General features: G+C 34.6%; 1 protein-coding gene across 12 annotated transcripts; it reads right to left on the bottom strand.

Moving 5' to 3' along the window:
• Window positions 1-780: 780 nt before the first annotated feature.
• LOC105563709 (uncharacterized protein KIAA1109) lies at window positions 781-24,724 on the bottom strand. Of its 12 annotated transcripts, XR_001009064.1 has the most exons (52): window positions 24,534-24,724; window positions 23,690-24,003; window positions 23,478-23,621; window positions 23,059-23,381; window positions 20,700-22,972; window positions 20,313-20,599; window positions 19,911-20,214; window positions 19,501-19,818; window positions 18,950-19,325; window positions 18,364-18,864; window positions 17,924-18,182; window positions 17,504-17,851; window positions 17,356-17,432; window positions 16,952-17,285; window positions 16,685-16,866; window positions 16,390-16,618; window positions 15,933-16,321; window positions 15,698-15,859; window positions 15,453-15,578; window positions 14,393-14,531; window positions 13,708-13,950; window positions 13,172-13,428; window positions 13,028-13,057; window positions 12,635-12,938; window positions 12,150-12,545; window positions 11,572-12,069; window positions 11,086-11,501; window positions 10,580-11,018; window positions 10,259-10,506; window positions 9,389-10,086; window positions 9,140-9,300; window positions 8,861-9,072; window positions 8,390-8,619; window positions 8,108-8,326; window positions 7,910-7,981; window positions 7,693-7,848; window positions 7,438-7,617; window positions 7,043-7,244; window positions 6,588-6,967; window positions 6,098-6,498; window positions 5,667-5,993; window positions 5,283-5,594; window positions 5,005-5,197; window positions 4,636-4,868; window positions 4,279-4,563; window positions 4,012-4,200; window positions 3,719-3,925; window positions 3,375-3,398; window positions 2,805-2,935; window positions 2,483-2,688; window positions 2,099-2,387; window positions 781-2,003 (listed from the first exon to the last, which is right to left on the bottom strand). XR_001009064.1 is itself a non-coding variant. In XM_012015551.1 (51 exons), exons 2-51 carry the CDS (start codon window positions 23,940-23,942, stop codon window positions 2,168-2,170), a joined length of 14,883 nt encoding a protein of 4,960 aa, XP_011870941.1. In that variant the 5' UTR covers window positions 23,943-24,003; window positions 24,534-24,724; the 3' UTR covers window positions 781-2,167. The 12 variants fall into 12 exon arrangements, 11 of the variants coding, with proteins under 11 accessions (XP_011870941.1, XP_011870933.1, XP_011870937.1 ...); XM_012015551.1 differs by lacking the exon at window positions 14,393-14,531 and adding an exon at window positions 15,138-15,183 and having other exon boundaries at window positions 781-2,387; window positions 13,708-13,833; XM_012015543.1 differs by having other exon boundaries at window positions 781-2,387.
• Window positions 24,725-24,740: the final 16 nt, after the last annotated feature.

The raw sequence follows: 24,740 nt of genomic DNA, 5'->3' as shown, positions 1-24,740 counted from the left end.
GTATATAAATATTATAACATTTGCACACGATGAAAAAGAAGAAAGTAAATTGCTAAGGTATGGAAAAGATTGTTATCATATGACATAAAAATCCTGTGATTTCCAGTTTGCATGCATTGATATATTTTGAATTTTTCTTTATGCCTATAATCTCTTTTATTGTTACTTGACGTTGTTATTATGCGTTAATTCTAATGTAAGCTGTTATTCCATTATAATTTTTGTATCTTAGTATATGTGCAGCTATGATATTATAAAGCATAGATATAGATGCATTATATAATTATGTATAGCAATAAGAAATATCTCATATATAAGTAAAAATATTTTTAAGTTCTTACTTGCGCATTCTGCGAGTAATAAATTTATATTCATAATTACATTGTGACTTATCATTTTTAATTATTTTATATGATTACACATGAGTTATACATTTATAATAATACAAATAACATATGCAATTTTCATATAAATTATGATACGCAAGAATTATATACTCAAATGAAGAAATTGAATTTGGAAAAGTAAAATAATTCAAAATATTTATAGAGAATGGATAAAAACAACATTAAAACTCGCAGGAACTAAATATTTGCATATTTAGTTACATTAACTCTGATAATTTTTAGAAGGTATTAAAAAAGACATATTTAAATGATCTCTTAATCTTTTATCTAATTGCAAAAAAAGATAAATTATTTAGAAATGATATGATAATTACAAATATTTTAAGGTATTATGCGGAACAAAATAATGTAAAAATAAGTTCAAATGTAGAAATATTTATAAAAACGCACATTTATTCCAGCATCAGCAAAATACATATTTAATACATATTGCTGTTGAAGCATTGAAAAGGTCATGTTTGAAATATTACGAATATATTCTTGGATTTATATTTGTAAAGTTAATAATTATTCTGCGAATGCGTGTGGTGTGTGTTATACAAAAATGCATGCAATATTTCTTCTTATTGGAACAATCTATTGAATTTTCGAATCGAATATTAAAATCCTTAAAGGGATTTACACATATATCTTTCAGAATATTTATATTCGTGCAGTGGTGCTGGATAAATCTAATTACTTTCACATATTTACACATATCAATATAAAACTTTACGTTATTTAAGTAAGTAATAAATTGTTTCAGAGAACCCTTTTATGGTCGATAATGATCGTAACAGTGTATTAGAAGTCTATTTATATATACTTAAATCATATCAAGAAATTATTTTCAAGCAAATTTTATAAATAAATAAGTCGTAATAAACAGCGTATATACAATATATAAAGTAAAATCTAGATAAATCACAGATAGTGTACGTTTTACAGTCGGAGTCTTTAAGAGGCATATGTACAATTCATATTATAAAATTAAATATAATTTATAAATTTATACATATTATGAACAACATACGATAAAGTAATAATATCACAATCATAGGAAATTTCACATTATATTGTTCTACGTATTCAAAATGAAAGATATGTATTTTTTTTACACATCTATTTGCATATAAAACTTGTTTTTAAATCGATTCTGCGTTTTGTAGATTAAAAACGTAAAATTATGGTTTTAATTCAAAAATTAAAAAAAGATAAACTAAATGAATGAGTAATTTTGTACTGCTTGCATCCTTGGAATATCTTGAAATACTCCAACCGAATATAGTTAAAATAGATTGAAATAATATAATGTCCTCTCTCTCTCTCTCTCTCTCTCTCAAGATAAAAAAATATAATAAAAATTATATATACGTATACATTAGTAATATACAGTTGTTTGGATACATGTTGTTACGGTTTATTAATTACACTTACATATATATATATATATGTATATATATTCAATATATATATTGAAACATATTGTACATATATCTGGACATCAGTTTTATAAATATAAGTTTTATAGTTCTTTACCAAGAACGATTATTATCAACCACTATGGTTCTTTTTCCAATTATATTCTATAATAGCAGCTACTTCAGAACCTAACTACTTTAAACAGATAGTAAAAAAATTATACATTGTTACTTTATGCATAGATTTTATCGCATCTTAAGTAACGCTGATGTGTATTATGTCTTTCTTACCAGTTATTGCACCACCGTAATACATATCACGAGATCATATGTATATTATAAAAAAAAGTCAATTTGGTATTATTTTTCTCTTTTATATTCCTTTTGTTCATCCGATGATTCTTCACGAACGGCTAAGACCATTCTTAACATAAGAATGGCGAGTAATTTGTCTAGAGGGTCCATAAATCCTCGTTGTATCCACTTTGGTATCGTCGTGCGTGCATGGGAGAATCCCAATTTTTGAAGAATATAATCGATTCCGTATGGTTCTATACTTTTACCGGCCCATGAGAGTAGTCTTGACAAAAATTTATGACAGCGTTATCCTGAATGGTTTTGATACAGAGGGGGAGGGGGAGAGAGAGTGACCAGGTTTCATCAAAAATAACTTACCTTACTGTCGGTTCTAAGTGCCATGTTTTACATCTGTACGATCGCCAATCTTTTATGAACATTTCAGCCGGATCAAACTGTTTACGTTTCTTCTCGTCCTCGGAAGTAACAGGTATGCTAGACGTGGTAACTGTACCTGCGTTTATGTTCTTTCTATCTTGTGAATCGGGACTGTGCGCTCTTGCACCCATGTTCTGCATTGTATGCTATAATGTGAGAGATTTTATAAAAATAAGGTACCTTTTCCTAAATGTAAAATAAAAGAAAAGAGAAAGATTCAGTTTTGAAGTTATTTCAAACATATTTTCAGTAAAGTTCTTACCACTCTTTCCTTTTCTTTCACATATGATGTAATGAGATCATGTAGGAAGAAAAAGGCTTCAGCATCAACGGTAACAAATATATGATCTTCAAATTCTGTTATAAAGCTGCATTCGACTAATGGTTTTTCGCCTGTAAATTGGAATAATTACATTTTAACAATAACTTTTAAAATACATTTTTACACACACTACATTATATCCTGAAGTTATGCTAATGAAATAATATAGATACATACTTTTAGTTCTAATAAGTAATAAAACTAATTTTTCATGCTTTTACTTAAGCATTACTAGTTGTTCATGTTAAATAATTATGAAAAATTGTATGTAAATGTCTATATACTTTCTATTACATTGTCTTCATAAATTATGCTCAACCATAGAAAAACTGTAAATTGTAATTTATTCATCACTATATTATAAACTTTTTAAGATTTCAATCAATTATTAAACAAAGTTGTACACCAACATACAGGTATCGCTTAAGCATTTATTGAAACGTGTAAAGCATACTAGATTTCTATTATTTCTTATCATTCCAAACATAATAAGCTTCATTTCATACTTACTATATAAAATATGCTTAGGAAGTCCTAAAAATGTATGAAAGAACCAAGTGCAGAATAATTAGCACAGTGGACAGACGTGTAATATGCTTTGTGATTAGTGTGATTTATAAACTTGCACTGACGCTACATTTATTAATATAATTTCATAACATTTACAAAGAAAACCACTGTACGTATTACGTTACATTAAACCGTGTCTATTATACATTATTATATTTAGCTTATTTTCGTAAAATGTTATATAACGTTTAATTTACAGAAAACCAATTAATGTTACATAAATGTATATTTAAATAATTAGGCAGCGATTGTTTGAAAAATCAATGTTTTTTTAATGTACATACCTATAACATCTGGTGTTCTAGCGGTTTGTAAATGTTCAGTTTTCAGATGTAACTGCAACGAAGGTAAGGCGAATATCACTTCTCGTGTATGCGAGTGTTCTTGTAGTTTGCCAGGAGTTGCGGATGTGCTCCTTCCACGTGATGCATTACTACCGTCAGATGCACTGTCCACTCTATCCCGTTCAATGCATGGAAATCTATCTACGGCTGTACAATGAAGAGAGAAATTAGTCGCATATAATTTTATAGAAAAATATAAAATAATTAAAATCTCTATTATATTTGACACATACCATCGATTTCACTACTAGCAAATGCATAATGAAACCATTCTTGTAGGGATTTAAACTGCGGTGGAAATAAAACGCTTCGACTTAATCGACACACGGTTGCCATGGAATGATGTCTTGCGTGTTGTTCTTGTTGATGACCTAGACTGATAGTTAACGTCTGTACGACGTGAACGTCGTACATGTTAGGCGCTGTGTGTAAAGAAAGATACATTTATTATTTACACTACTGGCACAGAAATAGTCTGATAATTATTTTATATTAATTACTTTCAACACTCGGAATTTCTTGGGCTTCTGTAGCAAAACTTATACAAGGCTCTTTTAATGAGAACAAAGCCCAGCTTTTGCTTTTAAAATTAATTCCGTGGAAACACGCTAAGCTGATATTACAGCCGTGAAGTTCCATTGTACCACCAAGGACAGTACCAGTTGACGGCAAAGAAAACCTCAGGCTTCCTAATTGAAGACCAGCTACTTGAGTTAGTACCCTTTGCCAATGTCTATGATGTCTAGCATCTGATATCGCAGTCTGGTTTAAACTCCATGGGCCTCCTACAGTATATTTAATCAGCATTACAATTTTCATTATGGCAGCTGATAAGTAATAATGAAATTTGAATTTACCGTCAACAGCAGATCTCTTCTTTAGTTGTCGTTTCTTGATACTACTACTATTATTCATTCTTTGTTGCTTGGGTTGTAACGAACTAAATACTCGTTTGCTACTCTTAAATTGTTGACTGAAAAACTCATCCAATTTGTAAAACATTTTCAACAAATCCGCTGTTGTTGACTTACTGATCATAATTTGCAACTGATCCCAACCCAGATCACCATGCATGAAAATGATAGCGGGCCTGTATAAACATTTCTTTTATACATTTATACGCAACTTTTTAATGTTTAACTTTGACAAAATAAAATTGTGTTTTCTTGCATATTTAATTGCAGCAATACATCTAACTCGATTAAGATTGCCTAAGAAAATATTACCTTCGGGTTGGCATAAAAGCATCACCACCGCTGCTACGATTAATTTTCCATTCGTCTCTGAGAGTAACATCCAACGAGGAGACTCGAGACATTAGCACGCTTGTTCCCATATAATCTAATCGTAGTTCTAACGCAAATAATTTTAATCCCACTGTATGATCAGGCTCTATTCCAGGTTCTTCCCGAATATGTACTATGTGACAACGCGTAAAGAAACGTAAATTAAATTCTATAATAATTTATCAAGATACGTGAATTAAATTGATTAAAAAACTCACTGTAAGTATCAATTTTACTTAATTCAATTGTCCCACCAACTATACCACCTTTCGCATCTAAACTCGATCCGCCTAAACCAATGCCTATGTACAAATTTTTATGTCCAGTGCTGCCAATAGATAGTCTCCCATCTGATCTGAAATCCTTTGTCATCCAGCTAACATTGCCCATTACGTTGCCCATATTCATATGTACGTTTAGGCGCGTAAAATTCACCGCAAATAACACTAATGTCTCCCATGCGGATTCTCTTAATTTGACTTCGGATGACACTTGCTTGTCTGAGGTAAAGCTCCATCCTCTTCCAATATCTGGTATAAAAGTAACATTTGATATAATTTTTTAATTTACTTTTGCCAACTGCGAGTATTACAAGAGCATACCTTTTAATCGCGCAGGTCTTGGCATGTCATTTTCCAAGGTTAATTTTAATTTTTCTCTATTTAATATGGGACTTCTTTCAGATGTGCTTTTCGACAGTGGATCGCATGAATGCCTATCGTAATGTTTCATTAAGGAGCTACCCATGACCGCTTCTTCCTGATTTAATGGACTTCCATCCCCTTCGGAATATGCGGTGCCTGAACTCAAATCTCCCAGAAATAAACGTCTTACTATACTACGTCGATACCAAGCCTTTGGAAATGCTAGAATTTCTGTTAATCGACGCATATCGTACTTAAATGAGGCAGATCCAATATCAATGATTGCTAAAAATTAATATTAATATTAAAGTTACAAAGACAATTTATTAAAACAATTTTTAATTATTAACAAGCTATGCTCGTTAATTCCATCTGCATTATATACATACTTGAAAATCGTATGACGGCACGACTAGTGTCCGAAAGTTTCTTAAGTTGTTCGCTTTGAAAATTCAATTTTCTGCTTCTCGACAAGTGAAATTTTACAAATTCAACGTTGATACTCAATGAATCTTTTCTCTCGCTATCCGATAAAGGCGACCATTGTGCTTCTTTCAGTCCTGTTTTCTTTCCCCCGCCATATGGGTGAAAAATATAAACGGAAAAATCCGCTAAACAACCCGTGACAGACAATCCACCTATAGCTGATCCACCTTCCTTGCCCGTTGTTTGCGACTTGAACTCTCGAAATTCGATTAATTCTTCCTCAGCACGTTTTGATGAAAATACGATATCAAGAGATGGTAATTGTAACATACATTCTACTCGTGAAACAGGTAAACACGAAAATCTATAAAAAGATTGACATTTATTATTTTAATAAATATATCAGACTCCTTACAATTTATATAAATACTTATATAATGTATGATATAATACCTAAATGTAGATGGCTGCATATGGAAATATACTATGACATCAACGGGGAAACTGGCGTAAACATAATTGCTATTTGCAGCAGTGGCAGCCCACGATGTGCTTTCTGTGTTTTCTAACAGAAAGCCAGCATTTGTTTGTACATTACTCTGAAAATTATTCTTGCTTGGAATTGGTTCTAGAGTTTGTTCTAAAAATTCAAGGATATGAGGACTAATAATCGTTTCCTCTGGAATGCTTTGAAGAGTCATCCAAGCGAACAGACTAGCCTTTTTAGTACTAGATTTTCTAAGCACTGTCATTGTTATTGGATTTAGACTGTTCTCAGTAGATATACGGGGAGATAATGATTCTTCTGGAAGCGTTTTGGATTCGTAATGAACCTGCAAAATAATTTGTCTTTTGTATTACGGTTTAAAAAATATATAATCATCGATAGATCAAATGTTAAATTTTACCTTAACATCCAAACCAGGAATATGAAAAATTGTTAAATCTACTAAAGGCACACTTGCATGCTGCAAATATTTCAATCGGGATGTACTAGTTGTCGATGGTTTCTCTTTACTATTTAAATGTTTTCTGCTACTACTGGGACTACCAGGTTGAAATTCGAATGTACCACCGGAACACGATCTTTCTTTCTTCATTCTACTCAAGCTATAAAGGAAAGAAGACATTTGTTTCATAAAATTTATATTTCAAATGTATGTAATCGCTTTATCTCTCTTTTCTTTTAAAGCAATTAGCTTAATATTAGAAAGATTAATAGGAATACACATTCTTCAATTATCTTGAAAAATTGTTAAAGTTATTAAGACTATATATTATTATGTATGTTCTATATATTTACAGCTTAATTTCATCTTCTTTTCCTGGATCTTTTGTATGCAACACGCATTTTCCGCTATTAATTAAAACTTTGACATCAAGTTCAAAATCTATATTAGGCTCTTGAGTTTTCTGGGATGTAATAAACGGAGAAGAAGTTGATGAAGCTTGCTCTTTTCCAAATGAATCGAGTAGTGGTGCACTGCAAAGAAAGGATAACATAATGTGATTAAGGTATTTCATAAATCTATATTTCCTAATTATTGAGAATACATACTTTCCCTCCATGCTGTCGTAACTAGATGTACAACTGATATCTCTATTCTTTTTTCTCAATTCAACTCGTTCTCCTTCTATCTCAATAGTTTCTGGCCATTCTAATTCTCCCTCTGGTAAACTCAAGTCAGAACTAGCGCTAGGCAGAGACGATTGCCTGATAAAAATCATAAACAATTAGTTTATATCTTTCGTTGCTAATATAGTTTCAATCATACCTGCACATTGTGTGTGTATCACTAAAAGTAACTCGTGGTCCGCCAAGTCCTCTTACTCGCAGGGAAGCTGACCTATATAATAACAAATCATTTTTAATTAAATTATAAGTATAACTTTAATTTAAAATTACTTTAAGAAATCTAATTAGGAAGATATTGCTTTAAAGAATTATCCAAAATGAACACATAAATACACACCGACTGGGACCACTCCTAGGACTGCTTTCATAACTAGCTGAATTTGCTGAATTAATTTCTGTATTCATATCTTCCGGACTTTCTAAATGATGTTCTGGTGTGGGCGAAGGTACGATAAATGATCTTGAACGATATGTGTTTGGTTTGCTGCCAAGTCCTAATTTACCCTTAATACCAGAAGCTTTCACCGATTGTCTTCTTAGCTTTTGAATCATATCCCTGAGGAATATATTTCGAATCAAAATGTGCAATTGTGAAGAAAGAAGTCATTTCATAACACACCTTCTGAAGTCTTTGAATACCATTGCTTCTAATTCATGCAGACGTTTCATTTCCTGTTCAATTGTTCCATGCGAAGCGCCCAACGATCGCAAGTCATTTATAATTTTCGCTTGTTCGTTCATTTCTTTCTCTATTAATTGTGACCTCTTCTTTGCATCGAGTGTAGGGTCGAAAATAAATGCTGGGAGACTGTCCGTCCAATTTTTCGATTTTTTCATCAATATGCTTTCCTATAGGTACATACAATTTTAATTTAAATAAAAGATATCGCTACTTTAATTCTCAATATTACATCTTTAAATAAAAACAATTAGAAGTATTAAAATTGATTTCAAATCGATGCTAGCTACCAAGATCTAATTTAACTTTATGTACAATTTTATATTGTATATACACATGATATAAAGCTGCAGCATGTTTATTCTACATTACTTACTTAAATCGCAAAAAATAAAATTAATTAAACCATACTTTTTTTTTAACCTGGCTAGTGCTATTTTCTGGTTGATCTACATCGTCGCTATCATAATCTGGAGGAACATGAATATCATCTTCTTCTTCAAAACCGGTTAGCATTGTTAATGTATGTCCAAGAGCCGACAGCTGTTGTCCTACATTGACATCAAGATGAATATCGACTCCTTCCATTTGCCATTGAACGTTCAAGATCCATTTAGCATTATCTAGAAAAAAATTAATTATTTTCAACAATTCTATACAAAAGGAAAAGTATATACTACCAGATCATACCAGACTTATCTTGTTTTTGAGCAATAGTCCTACTACACACTTCATAAGTGCCTTCTGATACGACACATAAATTCATTATATTACTATCGGTCATATCTGGTTTCCAATCGTCCAAAGAAGTTTCAAAATCTTCCGCAAATCTCAAGCATAATCCTACAAATCTAAAAAAGAAAGAAAAATACAATTAAAAATATAAGACATAAATATAAAGAACTTAGAAATAAAAGAATTATGAGCATACATACGTACCTTCCTTTACTGACTAAACTACCGCTACTACATGCGGATATGCTCGTGTTTTCAAGTGTTACCACAACAGCCCCTCGCGATTCTCCGTCATAAAGGCTTCTGTTTAATCTCCAATTATTTGGTGGTAAAGGATTAAGCGGTATACATATGCCCATATCATCGACTGTTAATTGCAAAAATAATGTTCCAAGATGAGGCGCACTGAGCTGACTCGTGAGTTGCCCGAATGGAACTTTTTCAAATACTTGTTGAGTAGCAGTTAACACTTCCTTGTTCAAGTTAGATCGCTTTTCATTCCAGTATTCATATGCATTTTTGTAATTTAACCAAACGAGTATAGCTTTATCAATGGCTATCGGTTGTATATAAATCAACGGACGTTTAAGAGTAATTAAAACCACTTCCTTGTCTTCACCCTGAGCCATCTCCTCTTGAAATGCATTTCGTAGTCCTATTCTAGTATTGAAGAAAGCAAACTGTTGAAATTCGGGCTCTGCTTCCTCAAATAATACATTTTTTAGTAATTGTCCCAGACTTAAATTAATATCAACTTGTGCTTTGCCAAATAATTTCATGTAGGGATTAGGTTGAGTAGCTCCAGAAACATTTTGCACTCTGTTGGATAACTGAAATTCTACTGCGCCGGTCTCTAATCGTACTGCCGAGTTTGTTGGAGTTGTTGCAGTCAATTGAATCCTCTGTAAAAAATAAAAGAATTAAATTTCTCTTGTATACTGGATTTCTTTTTTCAGATTGATTAGAAACGGTTATAAATTAATAACGTGTACAGAGATGCTGCTCGCAAGTCTCCAACAAAGCAGAATAAATGTAAAAGACTTTGTGAAAATTTCTTTGTAAAACATTCCTTACCTTAATACGTATGATGAGCGAAAATAAAATTCGCTTCAAAGTAGAGCTGGTCGATTCGTCGTCTTCGAGCCACAAAGGTACTGGTTTCTCACCTCCGTAGACTTTCTGTACTACCTCATTTACTTCTTTCATAAATACCTTTTGTACAAATACCAAATGATTTAAAAGATCCGTCGTTAAAGAATGCTCAAACACTCCAATATCTGCAGTTGCACTCAGGTAGCTGCCTTGTCTCAATACAACACCATCTGCAATATAAGACGTAATTTCATTAAAACTACAATTATTTAAGCTTAAAAATACACGATTCGTATTATTTACCTGCTAGTTTGCTATCATTCAAGTTACTGCTTCCGTCTTGAACATATTCGGCCGAAACATGTACTTTAGGTAATTCGATACTTGCTTCAGACGGTAAGTTCGCTTCTGTCACTTGTAGTTTCGTTGTGAAACTCAGATTATGATGAGGCAAATCTATAGTAAACTTAGCCTTGCTGCCTGTTATTCCAGAACTGTTCACCTGGTCCATCTTGTACTGCGCTTGGAGGGATGGTAACAATGCCGCAGTTATACTTAGGCTTTGCAGTATTATGTGGAACTGCATAACGATCGGTTCTAAAAGACCAGACACGGCTTGTGGTTTTTCGACGCCTATCGAAGGAGCTGGCGCATAATGATGCGGACTGCCCGGAACAGCATCTACATCGTCTTGTTGTTGTCCTCGCGACATTCTTGATGATGTTCTGGTAACTCTTAATTCCTGCGAGCATAACATCCCTTTTTATACATGTTTCTTTTAAGAATTTAAACGTTATTGCGAGATTTACCTGCAACGTTGACGACAACTGTTTGCTGCCTCTAGTCATCATTCCGTGTAATGCTACGGGATGCTGCGGTATATCGATATTTACAGCGCCAACAGTCAATAAGCCGCTGTTCTTATCCTTTTGACGTCTTGTAATGCTGGAATATAGAGCTTGTGATTTTCCAACGGTAACTTTTACGACTGTCTGTTGACTAGGGGCAACCCCTTCCAGTAAGACAATCATGGTTCTTCCGATTTGTCCAGTCATACTGCATTCTAAGCTCGCGGGTCGCGATTTCTTGCGGCAAGTTAGACTAGCGTGTAGACTAGTAATTTCTGCCTCTAGCTTTAAACCACTTAAAGTAGCCAGTAATCTAGTTCGGTGGATTCGTGCAACGCCAAAAATAATTAGCCGTGTTCTTTCACCTGTTACGATGTCTGCAAATGGTATTTGATTATTAAAGCTGAAAAGATGAAGGAAACATTGGGAAAAATGTTTTATACTTACTTAATTCTCTCGATGGAGGAATTGGTGTTGAACTATTCTCCGCATTCAACCCTTTTTCAAGATCAACATCCTTGGTTTCATTCAAGATCTCGTACTTCTTCCCACTTTTATAATGTTCCGCTGCATCTGCAGGTATCGAAAATCGATGGGTAATAGTTTTAGTTTCCGGACGAGTCGCATACAAATCCAGAAGGTAGTATATGGTCTTCCAGCATCGTGGCGTCAAGTGTGCGCTATCTTTACATGTATCCGTAAATTTATCTAAACCAGATCCGCTAGGGCTTGCTCCGAAACTGGGCGTAATAACGCCCTCACTTAAATTAATATAGCCCTTTACACTTTTGCCAGTGCTTCGTAATTTTTGTGCAAAGCTTTGCGGTCGAGAACGTACAGTTGCACCTGGTAACGCTTTCGATTGATTCGGTTCGAAACTACTGCGAAGTAACGGCGCCTCGGTCTTCTTGCCGCCAGTGAGAAACTGTTCTTGCAGATCAGACGCTGGAAGAATATCATTTTATTAGTTGCAAAATTGATTGCACACATAATTATTGATAATTAATAAAATATTGTATGTTTACTTGACGACGAGCCGTTTTTCGCGACGTTATCATTAACGATTACATTAGTGTTACGTTTTCCTTCAGGCTGTTGCTCCTTCAACTCCATCTGTGTCTCTTTAACATTTTGATACATGTTACTTATTTGATGTAACAATCTGAGAAGGGGCATATTTACTTGCTGGCTTATGTAACGAATATTTAAACTAATGTTAACCACTGTGCTAGTATGCTTCTTCAATTGACCTCTGGATATGTATAGAACATTTTGCTTTTGTATCATGTCATCTACTGTCATATCGGCCATTTTTTTGATATCGATATCTACGCCAATTTTTTCGCATAAAAATGCTGGTGTCTCTGGCGGTATATCGAGATAAAATTTCGAGTTTCCTTTCTTTGGCTGACTTTTATTATCTGTAAGTATAAAAACGAGAAATATATTATTTAAACAGTATATCCTATACTGACAGAGTTCGTTTTAAAAGTATTTTAATAAAGCTTACTTTTTTTCTTATCTATTACTTTTCCAAATTCGCTCACGACTATATCAATGCGCATGGTGTCCATACTGCCTACAAGAGACAAATTTGAGCCTAATGAATCTAAGGAGGACACGTTATTTACATTTCCCGATCCAATGACTGATAACATCTGTTGTGGCATAACCGATAAGGACGACAAAAGGGGCTCGAAAATCAAATGTGCATCCAGCAATCTTAGAGAGTCTTTCATTGGATACAGGAAAGCACCACTCTGTATATCAGAATCTTCAGTGTCGTCGGTAGTCATAGTGTTAATTTTAGAATCCTAAAAAAGAATATTTTTTATCAATCGTGCAGTAGAACGACATATCTGTGCATTCTAGAGTGACGACAATTGCGCTTTTACAAATGTACCTTTGTAGACTTTTGCTCGGTACGAAAGACCTATGCGAGTAAAAACGGAAATGAAGATGAGCAAGTTTTCCACATATACAAATCTTGACATTTCTAACATCTTATTATCGGAAGACTGTATACCGTGATAGTGATTAGACTTACCCAATTTCCCTTTAAATTTCCTTTATCATTATCCTTAATAAATTCTTGCTGTTTTGCCATCCAGCTATACAGATCTTCCCCTGTATTTATAGGCTTTGTAGAATGACTCGTAGGAGACGTAACTTGGTCTAAACTTCCAGTGCTATGTTGACTACCGTGACCTACGCCTCCGGAATAGATGCTAGGATTGGAACCAAGTTGATGTGAATGTGAGATATGAATTTGAGGAGTCTTTTCTTCTCTCAATGTTCCGTAACCTGATATAAAATAAATAATATATATAAATATAATTATTAATGAGGATAATAATGATGATAAAGATAACGAGTACTCTAGAAATATATTAATAAAAGAGATAGGTATAAGAGTAGAAATTTGTACGATAATAATTATATGCAAAAGATGAGATCATGCATGACAATGTAATTGTTATTATATTCGTTATCGTACTGCCAACTGCTTCACTTAAAAATAAAATGAAGTTGCTAATTACTAGTTACGAAGAAAGTTAAACAACTCATTCACTGTCCACTTACTTATGTTATTTGGTTCTCGTGTTTGACTGAATAACCCACCGCTGGTGAGTAAGGGGAAAACGATACTTGCACGTGTACTAGCAGGCACTTGCGTTGGTTGTAATGTTTTTCCTCTCTTTGGAAGAGCTACGGGTGGAGAAGGAGAGGAAAATGAATCCGGGCCTGGAACCGGTGTTGCTATAGGGGTCGTATCTTTCCCGCGAGGAGAGCTTACGGGAACCGTCAAACCATCACCACATATACCTAGTCATTTCCACATGAAGCCAAGCGTTTGTATAAGGTTACATTATGTTTGTTAATTACGGGATTAACAAGCTAATTGGCTACTAAAGAATAGAGTTATCAGAGAGGAGAAGAGGCGCTTGGACGGACATACATAAGCGTTTATATACACGGGGTTGGTAAAAGCATTGAAAGCAAAAAATGATTTCCGATGGATCATAATAACGGATACGTATTCTACGATTAATAGATTCCATTTTTCTCAAAAAGATATGCCGCTTTTTATATTATAATTTATAAAGCATACCATATATATAATAAACAATATACAGGTATGTACAACTGATTGAAATTAATACACACATTACTCCAATAATTTAATTAGTATAACAATTGTTTTTCTTTTTTTCAAATACTCTGTCAAAACAAAAATTTGCTACGGTTATTGTGTAATTTGTAGTACCTGATGTTTTATCTTGTCCACCTTTGATATGTGTGTGTTTATGCATGTGGTCCGTATGGATGAGCATTGCACATTCATCTGTCACTTCCTGATCATCAACATCTCCTGCACTACCCTCACCATCCGTCAACAGATTCTCCTATAAGCATTAGTAAACCAAAGCTCAAAATCATTTTTAGTACCTCTAATAAAGCCAAATTCTATTAAGATATACATATGTAATATAATTTTGCATACAATTTACATATTTAGCTGATATTAACCATACGGTTAATATTAAACTCTCTCTCTCTTTTTTTATTTTTTTGGTGGTAACACTTTAAATTGCCTTAAAAGCATTTCGAAGCTGATTTTATAAAATAGCACAATAAAATACGATTAAAGAATTTTTAATATGTAGAAATATCTCAAGAACGTTTTCAAAAGCTGTTCCACAAAGCTATTTATTAAATCACATATATATTTTGCAAGCATTGCTATACCCTCACCAAAGATAAAAGTGTCGTATATTATCGAAAAATATACATAAAACATAAAATTGCTGCATTTTGGACATATATTATAGCTTGTTAAAAACATTAAAAGTAAGGCATCTCTTAGCCATTATTTAATAACATTTTTACAAAAATTGTAAAGCGTTTAGTCCAAAATTTCATTTCTAAGAAAGAATACATAAAACCACTTTTGTTATATTTTGCATAGTATACAAATTTTGAAAGAATATTCTTTATTGAAGAATTCTTACTCCTTTTCACATCGATTTCTTCCTCCACTTCTGTCTTACTTATTTGCTGAAAGAAGAAGTTCCTAGCAAATTATGCTTTTTCTAACGATAACTTTTGGATACCTTAGATATTATCAGGATACAATATATATATGTATATATATATATATATGTATAGATTATTCAAAGTAGTACAAATTATTAAATACTTGTATATATTGTGTATACACACACATATTCTTTTTGTCAACATTTCCAAAGGACAAGACATCAATCATATTGAGGATCAAACCATACCATTGCACATTTCCCAATCTGTATATAAAAATATCTTACCTCATCAGGATCTGATACGGCAAATGTAACGTTTAATGGTTTAACATGTTTAGTTTTGTAATTATGCTCTAGTAATAGTGGTGTATAAAGTACATTTTTCCATTGCCTGCTTAATACAATGACGCCCTAAAATGTAGAAAGTTTCAATTTATACTAAAAATGTATAATAATAAAGCTACAAATGCCATATAAATCATATGATCTGACGAAGATATGAATCTCTGAATTATTTTAACAATTATTACCTGTCGGAGTGTAGAAAGAAGTGGTAGATCAGATTCTTTCAAGTTGGCTTCAATATTTATAATTTCAGATAATAAAACATAATTTTGCAATATAGTACATAATTGACAAGAAGGATCCTCCTGCAATGTTTTAGCTAAAGGTGTTAATCTTCCGTAACGACTCTGTATGTAAAAAAAGCAACATTAGTATTAATGAAAATTCTTTATTGTAGTCGCATCAAAATAAATTACATACCTTCAGAGGCATATGTATTCCTTGTACGTCTAATGCTTCTGCCATAAGACAGGCAACAATTGCAGTGGATCTTCGATACATTGTTCTAAACATATGGACGACACGAATTGCAAATTTGTTACTGGGATTCATCCACGCATTTATCGCTGGCGATGCCGTACTAAGCAAATTCCAATCTAATCTTGTGTAATCAATCTTTCTCGTTATTGGGGTACGTGGGGGTGCAGCAAAATTAAACCAGACCGTTTTTAATTCAATAACGCATGATACAGTATTGCCGTTTGCTACTTTGGACGTAAGACTGGTGCATGTAGCGCTCATATTCATTTGAGTGCCAGCAGATGCATTTGTCGGTTTTGTTTCTGTCTCTGCTGTAGCTGCGACGAACGCTAAAAGTAGGATAAACTAAGTAAACGCAATATTGATGCGATATCACTTGAAACATAATTTTTCTTACCAGCAGTATTATTATCTAATTCGTCTTGGCTTTTAACACTGTCAGTGCAAAATACTTCTGCCTCATTCTTTTTGTCACTGTCACCGTTTTCTCCTTTCTCAAATTGAGATCTTTTTACTACTTTTAATTTAATTCCTTCAAAACCACACTCAAACATAATAAATCCTAATCTATCTTCTCCACTTCCCATAGTAAATTCTTCAGTAGCTTGCGGTGGTCCAACCTGTTTCTAAAATATGTGTAAGTTGTTGTATGTATTGTTATTGAAGTAATATTAAAAAAGAAATGTACATACATTCAGCTTTTCTTTTTCGTCCGTTGGATAATGTAAATAATAATCAATACACTTTAATGGCGATGTCATTCTTGTGCAGGTAAATAATACTTTTGAATAATGTGCAGGTATAGCAGTTATCACTGCATCCTTCAGTATCGAGGATTCATTTCTTAGCCTTCTCAATTGAGAATGTGCTTTGCCTGTGAAAGAAATAAAAAATTTTACAGTGTATATATAGTGTATATATATGTACGTGTGTACATATCTGTTTATTTACTCATATACCGATATTTAAAGTGACTATAATTTCTTCTTGCTGCTTCTCCGACGTTTCTATGTACACTGTTTCTCCTCCAACATCAGCCACCACTGCAGTAGTTTGATGTCCAGATAGAAATGCTTTACTGATTTTGTTCACCTTCTTCTGATTCGGTAATGCAGCTGGTTTATGAAAAGTTTGAACAACTTCTCGAGCTTGTTTTCCTAGATAGAATCTTGCAGTGACATCATCGAGACAAATCGCGAATAGCGATACACATGTCAAGTCTCGAATATTTTCTAACGCAGAGAACGAGATAATTTCTTCTACGACGGAGGCTTGTAGCAATGTTAGATTCAACTAAAAAATATTTTCAATATAATGATATTGTGAAAAATTATTATCAATTATTATGCAAAATTATTGTTACCTTTGGTAAGATAATACTTCCTTGTATCTGCGTCGTGATACTTTCTTCGTAGACATTCGTCTGTAGTGCAATTTTACCTGTTAAAGAAAACAAATTATAAATACAAACTAACTTGATTCATATAGAAAGTTATATCGCAAAGACTAACATTTATCATCACCTTGACCATTTTTAAGATTCCTTTCTGCTGTAGATCGTTTTGAACTTGTTTGGACTTGACTCCAATACGATAAACTTTGATCCTGTTTTAAAATATTTGCATCCTCTACTTTGCTTATACATTCATTGTGAAGATGATTTAAGATTGTCAATGGATGTAAACTGGCCAAAGTTGGTATAATGCTATCGATGAATCGTTGAAGTGATTCCAGAACCATGGGACTTAGCATAATGTCGACATCTCCTTTGAATTTAACAATAACCGTTGTGCGTAGTCCGGTTTCATGCAATATCGCTAATAATTCCTCCTCGTTATGCATCGCATGATCTTCTTCACCTAATCGTCCGTAAAATCTTAGACTTTCTCGAAAGAGTATTCAAATACAAAATTATCAATATAATGCTGTACCTTCCGTTTGATTCAGCGATACATCATCCCACAAGTAAGGATGTGTAGGCGTCTTGTTGGATGAACTCGCGACAGGCGAGCCATCGGAACGTGTGATCATTTTCAACGATGTAAAACCCTCTGTGACAGTTTCAAGTTTTGGTATATATCGTCCGCCGACATAAATTAATTTACCATCCTCCGTACGTTGAAATACAGGAGTAGTAAATGCATCGCCACCAGAAGGTAATGACGATTGATTCCAGTTTGAACAGCGAACCTAATATTTTTTATTACGTGTGTAGATAAGTATATGTACTGCGTTATAATGCTATACACTTATTGTGTAATGGGCTGTGTCCACGACGCTAGAACTTGATCCTAGCATCGTGGACGCAGGCCTTAACATAAATATTAAGAGACACTAATACACAATGAAATTCATGCTAGCATAAAAGTACCTGTGTTAAATGGCTGACATAACTCGACATTAATAACGGTGAATCTACGATTGGTTTATTCACTTGCATGTGCAAATTTACAAGTGTGACATCCTCTTGTGAGGACACAGCAGAGATAAAACTGGTCGATGATACAGAGTGGCTATCCGACGAATCTTGCAAACCGCAGTTTTCAGTTTGATCAACTTCATTTTGAAAACTAGTGTTTCTATTAATCCTCGGACTCCTTTTTGTATTTAACATTTGTGTCTTTGCTCTTTCTAACGTATGCGCTTTATCCGTTACCGAGATATTTACGTTAGCCGAGCTTTCAACAATAGACAAGTCCGATGAAAATTTTTTCTTTATACTGTCATTGCGGTTTAAGACACAGCCAGAACCGACGATGGACTGACGTAAACTGGACGTTCGACTTCCGCTTAATCCGTGACTCATATCTTCGTCTGCCGAATAAAATGCTTCCGAGTGATTTTCAGATGACATGGATACTGTACGTTGTACCTACAAGCGTATGAAGTAATAAACAATTGTATTAAATAGCTACTGAAATTTTTTGCACATACAAGACATATCTTTTATATTTTACCTCCTGCTTTAATCGTTCTTCTGAATTTGTTCTCGCGTATAAAGAATGATGAGAATCCGATACATTCACTCTATCGCCGCTTCTTGCGGTTGATCGTGTAGATGTAGAGATATTAAATTCGGTTGGAACTGTAGGTAAAGACTGTGGGCTACTTGATTCACGTGTTTCTATATTCTCTGTTGCAGTAAAATAATCGACGGCCAATTTGGAATCGGATACACTACTTTTGGGAGCAGTTTCAATTTCTGGTACACTTAATATGGATTTACTGCGTTCTGCATTTAATTTAGAATCGGAATCTAGTTTCTGAGGTAACTGTGCTACAGGACTAGCATCGATCAAACGAGAATACGGTACATCTTTCGTATTCTGCCCACTGCAACAAAAAAAAAACGTTATATCATTACATTTATATATATATATACATATACAGATTTACGATTGTAAAATTTAAATCATGCAATATAAAAAAAAACGAATTAATTATTTAGCTGAAAATATTAAAGTAATTAAAAAGACCGCTGCAAATTCCAAAGAGAGAGAGAGATTACCGCATTGATGTATAAGAAAATCTTCTGTCCAACGATTTTCTATCTCCACTGGATATCAATGGACTTGCAGACGCAACGTTTAATTTTGCGCTAGTATTTTCTTCTTTATTATGATCGGTCACAGACCTTGGACGTTCAATACTTTTCTTCAGAGTTTGTGGACCATCCTGACTAATTGCTACTTTCAATCCTGTCACGGAATAGCACGTATCTTGCAAAGATATATCTTGCAAGCTATATGGTGGTGTATGGAACACCAATTGGCCATCGTGCAAAATAGATTGTCCAAATCCTTTCTCTTTGCCGGGTTCATGAATTCTATGAACAAAAGAAGAAAAATGTACTACTGTTACGGTAAAACTTTTGAATTAGTCATCAGACATGTTCGATGTACGAAGATAAATATATACCTGTAGGCAGCAATGTTAATACCATCTTGAAGATCGTGGTAGCTTGGTTTGAAAAATCTTGGTCCATTCCGGTTATTGCCAAAGAATGTGCACCCTCCTATACAACCACATTTCGTTGCCTTTACTCCACTTTCCTGAGGCCATAGAAACCACAAACGTTTTGTTGCCTCATCGTGCATTTTTAAATATTTATTTTGTACCAAGTGCAAATTGTGTTCTGGAGTTGGAAGAGAAATCGCGGCTTCTAGAACAACTGGACCCAGAGATGTTGACCCTACTTCGAGCCATATATCCGATCCATCTCCTATCCATGTATAGGAGAAATATATTAGAAATTTCTTTTCTATTAAAAATTTTAATATTTTTATTTAAAGAATTTCATGCTAGATAATAGAAATATACCTGACATTCGGCTGCTTGCGTTATTATGAGATCTACCACTACCAGTTGTGTTGGTGTTACTTGTGTTTGCAAAATAATCTGCCGCAGACACAAACTGGCGAATAGATATTGTAGGCAAAACAGCGGTAACGCCCGATTTCACTTGATGTCCATGAAGATTACAAGTAGCGACACGAATCGGAGATATCCAAAATTGTATGGCAGTACCCACTTCTTGTAGATACAAATCAACAGCGTCTATGGACAGTCTCGTCATTCTATATTTTATATCTTCGGAACTTGGGCACCTGTAACATTAAGATTTCATTAATAATGATAGTAACGGGAATCACCAATAATTGTTATCCTGTTAGTATTTCTAATTGTGAAGAAAACACAGAAAAATACCTATAATGTTTATCGACATCACTCTCTGGACATTGCAGTGGCGCGAGACCATGATGGCATTGAAAAGGTAAATTGGGTGGACGTAAACTGTTCTCGGTATTTTTTGCCATTAACAAGAAAGTCTCTAATGATGTGACAAAGTGATGTAATTGGGGAGAAGTGATCTTCCCGCTTAATTTGCCCAATTGCACCTCGATCAACCACGCATACTCCAATGTTTCCTGATCCAAACTTCTTCCCTCATTGCTAAACATAGCATGACCTCTGATTTGCAATGCACTCAACATTAAATGTCCCTGATTTAGATGATGCTCTTTATTCGCTCTCGTTACGTTGTCCGTAACTAAAGCAATGGCAGGAGATAGCAGTAACTGAAGTTGCGTTTCCCTGTAACCCTTTCTCATTTCAAATCCAAAACGCTCCAGGAGTATAACCGGGCATGGTGGATCATTTTCATTACAATTTTTGATTAAATGAGCTTGAATGTCGTGCATAGTAACACCAACGGTAACTTCCAGCGATCTATAATCTCTCGGATCAAACGGCTTAGATTTGATCTCTTCGTCTTCCATGGATGCTTCGATGCTACTGCTTTGTATATCCTTATCCTTATTTCTCTCTGCGGATGTTGAAGTATTTCTACTTTGTTGCATATCGGTAAACATTTGATAATCTCCAAATAAATTCTCCTTCAAGTGCATGAAGTTTTTTAGCAAAGATCCATATAAAATCAGTATGGATGGCCCAATTTCAAGTTCTACGCTAACTTTATCAGGCGATATGGACTGCGGATCAAACTTTTGTGCGCCACTTCTTGCCCATTGCAAGCCCGGCGATTTCCTACATTTAGGAATTCGCATAGGAGACAAGAGAATTTCTTCTTTCTCCGGAGTTGTTATATTAGCTTGTGGAGTAGGACCTAAGGGTGGACATAGATGATACGTGTAGTTAATACTCAACGCCACAATTGGCACAGACCAGCACTCAACCCAGCCTGACTCCTTTTGACAAAAGTTTCTCCACTTCTTGCCTCTATTCAATTCATGCAGATGTTTGTGAGACCCGTCGCGCGTCATGATTTTTGCATTCTTATCTAATGCTAATAAAATAACACGATTGGTATTAACTTCCGGCAAATAGAACAAGAGATCGACGCTCTCTCCTTGAATCCAGAAACGTAAGGGTATCGTGACGGGTAGAAAGTCTACGAATGGAAGATCAAACGAGAGATCAAAAAGCTCCCCGCAAAAAGCGATGTGCGCATTCTCTTGATTCTGAGACGAGCAATCGATCCAGTTGTATTCGTTGCAGAGCGTAATCAGTTCAAATTCTTTCAAGAGTAAACTAAATTTCCAAGTATACGGGACAAAGTGTAAAATATCAGGTCTCGCTTTACTCGCCCAATCATTAATCATATCCTGAAAGAAGTCCTTGTGCGAATAAACTAAATTAGCAGTTGCTTTACATCCAGTTAAATTCAGCGTCCATTCTTGATGATCGTTCCATCTGATGGGATAGTGACACTTTACTCCAAATTCTAAGGTCTCACTTTCAACTAGACTCCGATATTGTAGACTAGTTGTAGCTTCCAAATGTAGAAGCTGACCCGTTATCTTGGTAGTGTAACCATCTTGCAATACTATCCATGGCATTGTAATTTCTAAATACGATCCTGGCCCTACATTCACGTGAACAGCGTTCGTTTCTCTATTTTTACTAAAAAGTATATCAACCGTTGCCTCATTCAACGTCGACAATCTAATGTCAAACGATTGAACTTGTCTTTTATCTCCTGGTTTAGGCAACTTTGTTATCTTTAGTGGTTGGTAGTCATTGGGAAAGAAAAATTTGAATAAATGCTCTCGTTGCCTATCGGCCCAAGGACCATAACTGAAATCTGTGCCCTTTCCACACTTGATATCTATGCCCCATATGGGAGGCATTGCTTCAACCATGTCTCCATTTACTAATTGTATCATTTCAGGATGTTCCGGTACGACACCAGGCTCGTCCATGTAATAATAAACTTCCATATTATTTGAACTCAAAACAACGAAACCTTCTCCCATGTATCTGGGCGGGTCGTCAACCATTCCGGTGTATTTTGGGCTAGGGGCCAAAATAACTTTAAAGTTCTCGGCTTTGCACTTGGTAAAGTGCATAAAATGATCGTGCCTGGACGCTGCCGGTTTTGTAGAATATACAAAGTGTGCTTCCTCCACGGTTATCGATAACGTAGTTGGTACTAACCGATTGCCGAATACCAGCCTCCCCTAGGAAAGAAGAAGGGACACGTTGTTTTACGAGTTTCTTTGCAAACGAGTACAAAGTCGAATTTAAGCAATTTGTTGTTACTAACTGTGCAAATATCTAGTTTAATCACTGGTATCAAATCTCTCCAAGTACGTGCAATCACATGAGCTTCCTTCTTTCTGATGTTATCCACATGACGAGATACATCCATCGCATTAATTTGCGAATGCCGAGTTTCATTAGCTGCGTTATTTATAGATTCCCCATCCAGATCGTCACTGTTTATATTGTGGCTTTCCTCATCAGCAAACATTTGTGGGGTAAGCCCGAAGGATTTTTCCAATTGTGCATAAAGTTGACAGCGATTGTAAACGTGTAACTCAAAGCCATTTAACATAACTGATAGCCGTGTGTCAGAATGTGAGAGATCTACAACATGGAAAGTTTTACAAGGTACCATTATTTTATTTTGCCTTTACCGTGTATATAATTACACATTAAACCAAAAAAAGAAAAAAACAATACCTTCCGATACGTCCTTGGGGACATAGCTTCTCCACCACCTAAATATCAGCCAACCATCCTGAATTCTAAAACTATAATCTGTCGTGATATAAACTATGTCCCTGAACATTATCTTCCCACTTAAAGCACTTAGTGTGACAGATCCTGTAAGGAAAGCGGAAAGTCATAGCGGAGTAATTTCTATTAATTGCAAGTACACCACAAGTTCTTACCAACTTTAACATATCCGTCTCTAATAACAAATCGGTTTAACAACTTTGTCAATATATAACCAGCCACTCTACTATTATAATAAGCGATATAAACAATCCAGGATATGGCAGATACTAGCGAACATAGCAACCATATAAAGTTGCTATCCATTTTAAGATCTTCCAGGATGACACGATTGGAGTAATTCCAAAGTGCTGATTCAACCCCAGAGAAAGATGGGACTGTAGCATTGTATCCTTCGTTCTCTTCCATGATGATGCTGTTTTCTTTTATGACTCTCAATTAGAAACTATTATTCACAGTACGTTTTATACTGAAACAAGAAAAAAAATCTATTTAATATATTTGGCAATACTGAAATTTGTGTACATGCGACGTGCCGCATGGTAGACGTGATTGTCCAATCCTTAACAAATTATGGAAAATGTCATTTAGCACTCGAGAGTCTCTACACTTTAATTCACATTATCTCGTTTACCTCAGCATAACCTACGCGTTTCAGTAGTTGTAAGAAAAGTCAATTAAATTCAATCGAGTATAATTCTCGTTGCACAATCGTTGGTCTGATATTTTTTAAACAACGTGCTTTTAACGAAACTGCTGAGGAAACACAAAGGAAATTGTATCGGAGCACATCTCAGGTCACGAGAAACGAAATGTACGTTTTGTGTCCAAGTACAATCGAGTTGAAATCGCGTGTTCACTGTGTACACCGAAAGTTTAACGTTGCTCTCGCTCTCTCTCTCTCTCTCTCCCCGAAAAATAATTTATCGCAACGATCTCGTCTGCGGGATAAGCGATTACTTGTTCAGTGCAAAACGACATTTTACTTGGGCGATTTACCTCGATTGGATACTCGGGTATAAAGCACGTAAACATTTTGTCGTGCCAGTCATATTTCTACGCCTGTCATTATAATAATCCTATTGTCATTATAACAATCCTGGAGAGAAATGTCGGAGAGAGAACTGTCATCAACATGACAATGACACGCATAACCACTCCATACTTGACGTATATGCTCGGCCAAGGCATCATTAAGGCAGGTCC

This window comes from Vollenhovia emeryi, unplaced genomic scaffold (genome assembly GCF_000949405.1).
Source record: "Vollenhovia emeryi isolate VEMERY1.0 unplaced genomic scaffold, V.emery_V1.0 DF939172.1, whole genome shotgun sequence".
Taxonomy (NCBI): Eukaryota; Metazoa; Arthropoda; class Insecta; order Hymenoptera; family Formicidae; genus Vollenhovia; species Vollenhovia emeryi.
Note: the sequence above shows the minus strand (reverse complement) of the source record. Positions and strands in the feature narration are given on the sequence as shown.

What these genes read in the sequence shown, in the direction of transcription:
- LOC105563709 (XM_012015543.1), bottom strand. Translation starts at nt 23,942, where the DNA reads ATGGAAGAGAACGAAGGATACAATGCTACAGTCCCATCTTTCTCTGGG. An exon ending in GATGTCGATAAACATTATAG is followed by an intron (nt 20,600 to 20,699) that starts GTATTTTTCTGT and finishes TTAATGTTACAG; the next exon opens with GTGCCCAAGTTCCGAAGATA. An exon ending in ATGCAGCCATCTACATTTAG is followed by an intron (nt 6,499 to 6,587) that starts GTATTATATCAT and finishes ATCTTTTTATAG; the next exon opens with ATTTTCGTGTTTACCTGTTT.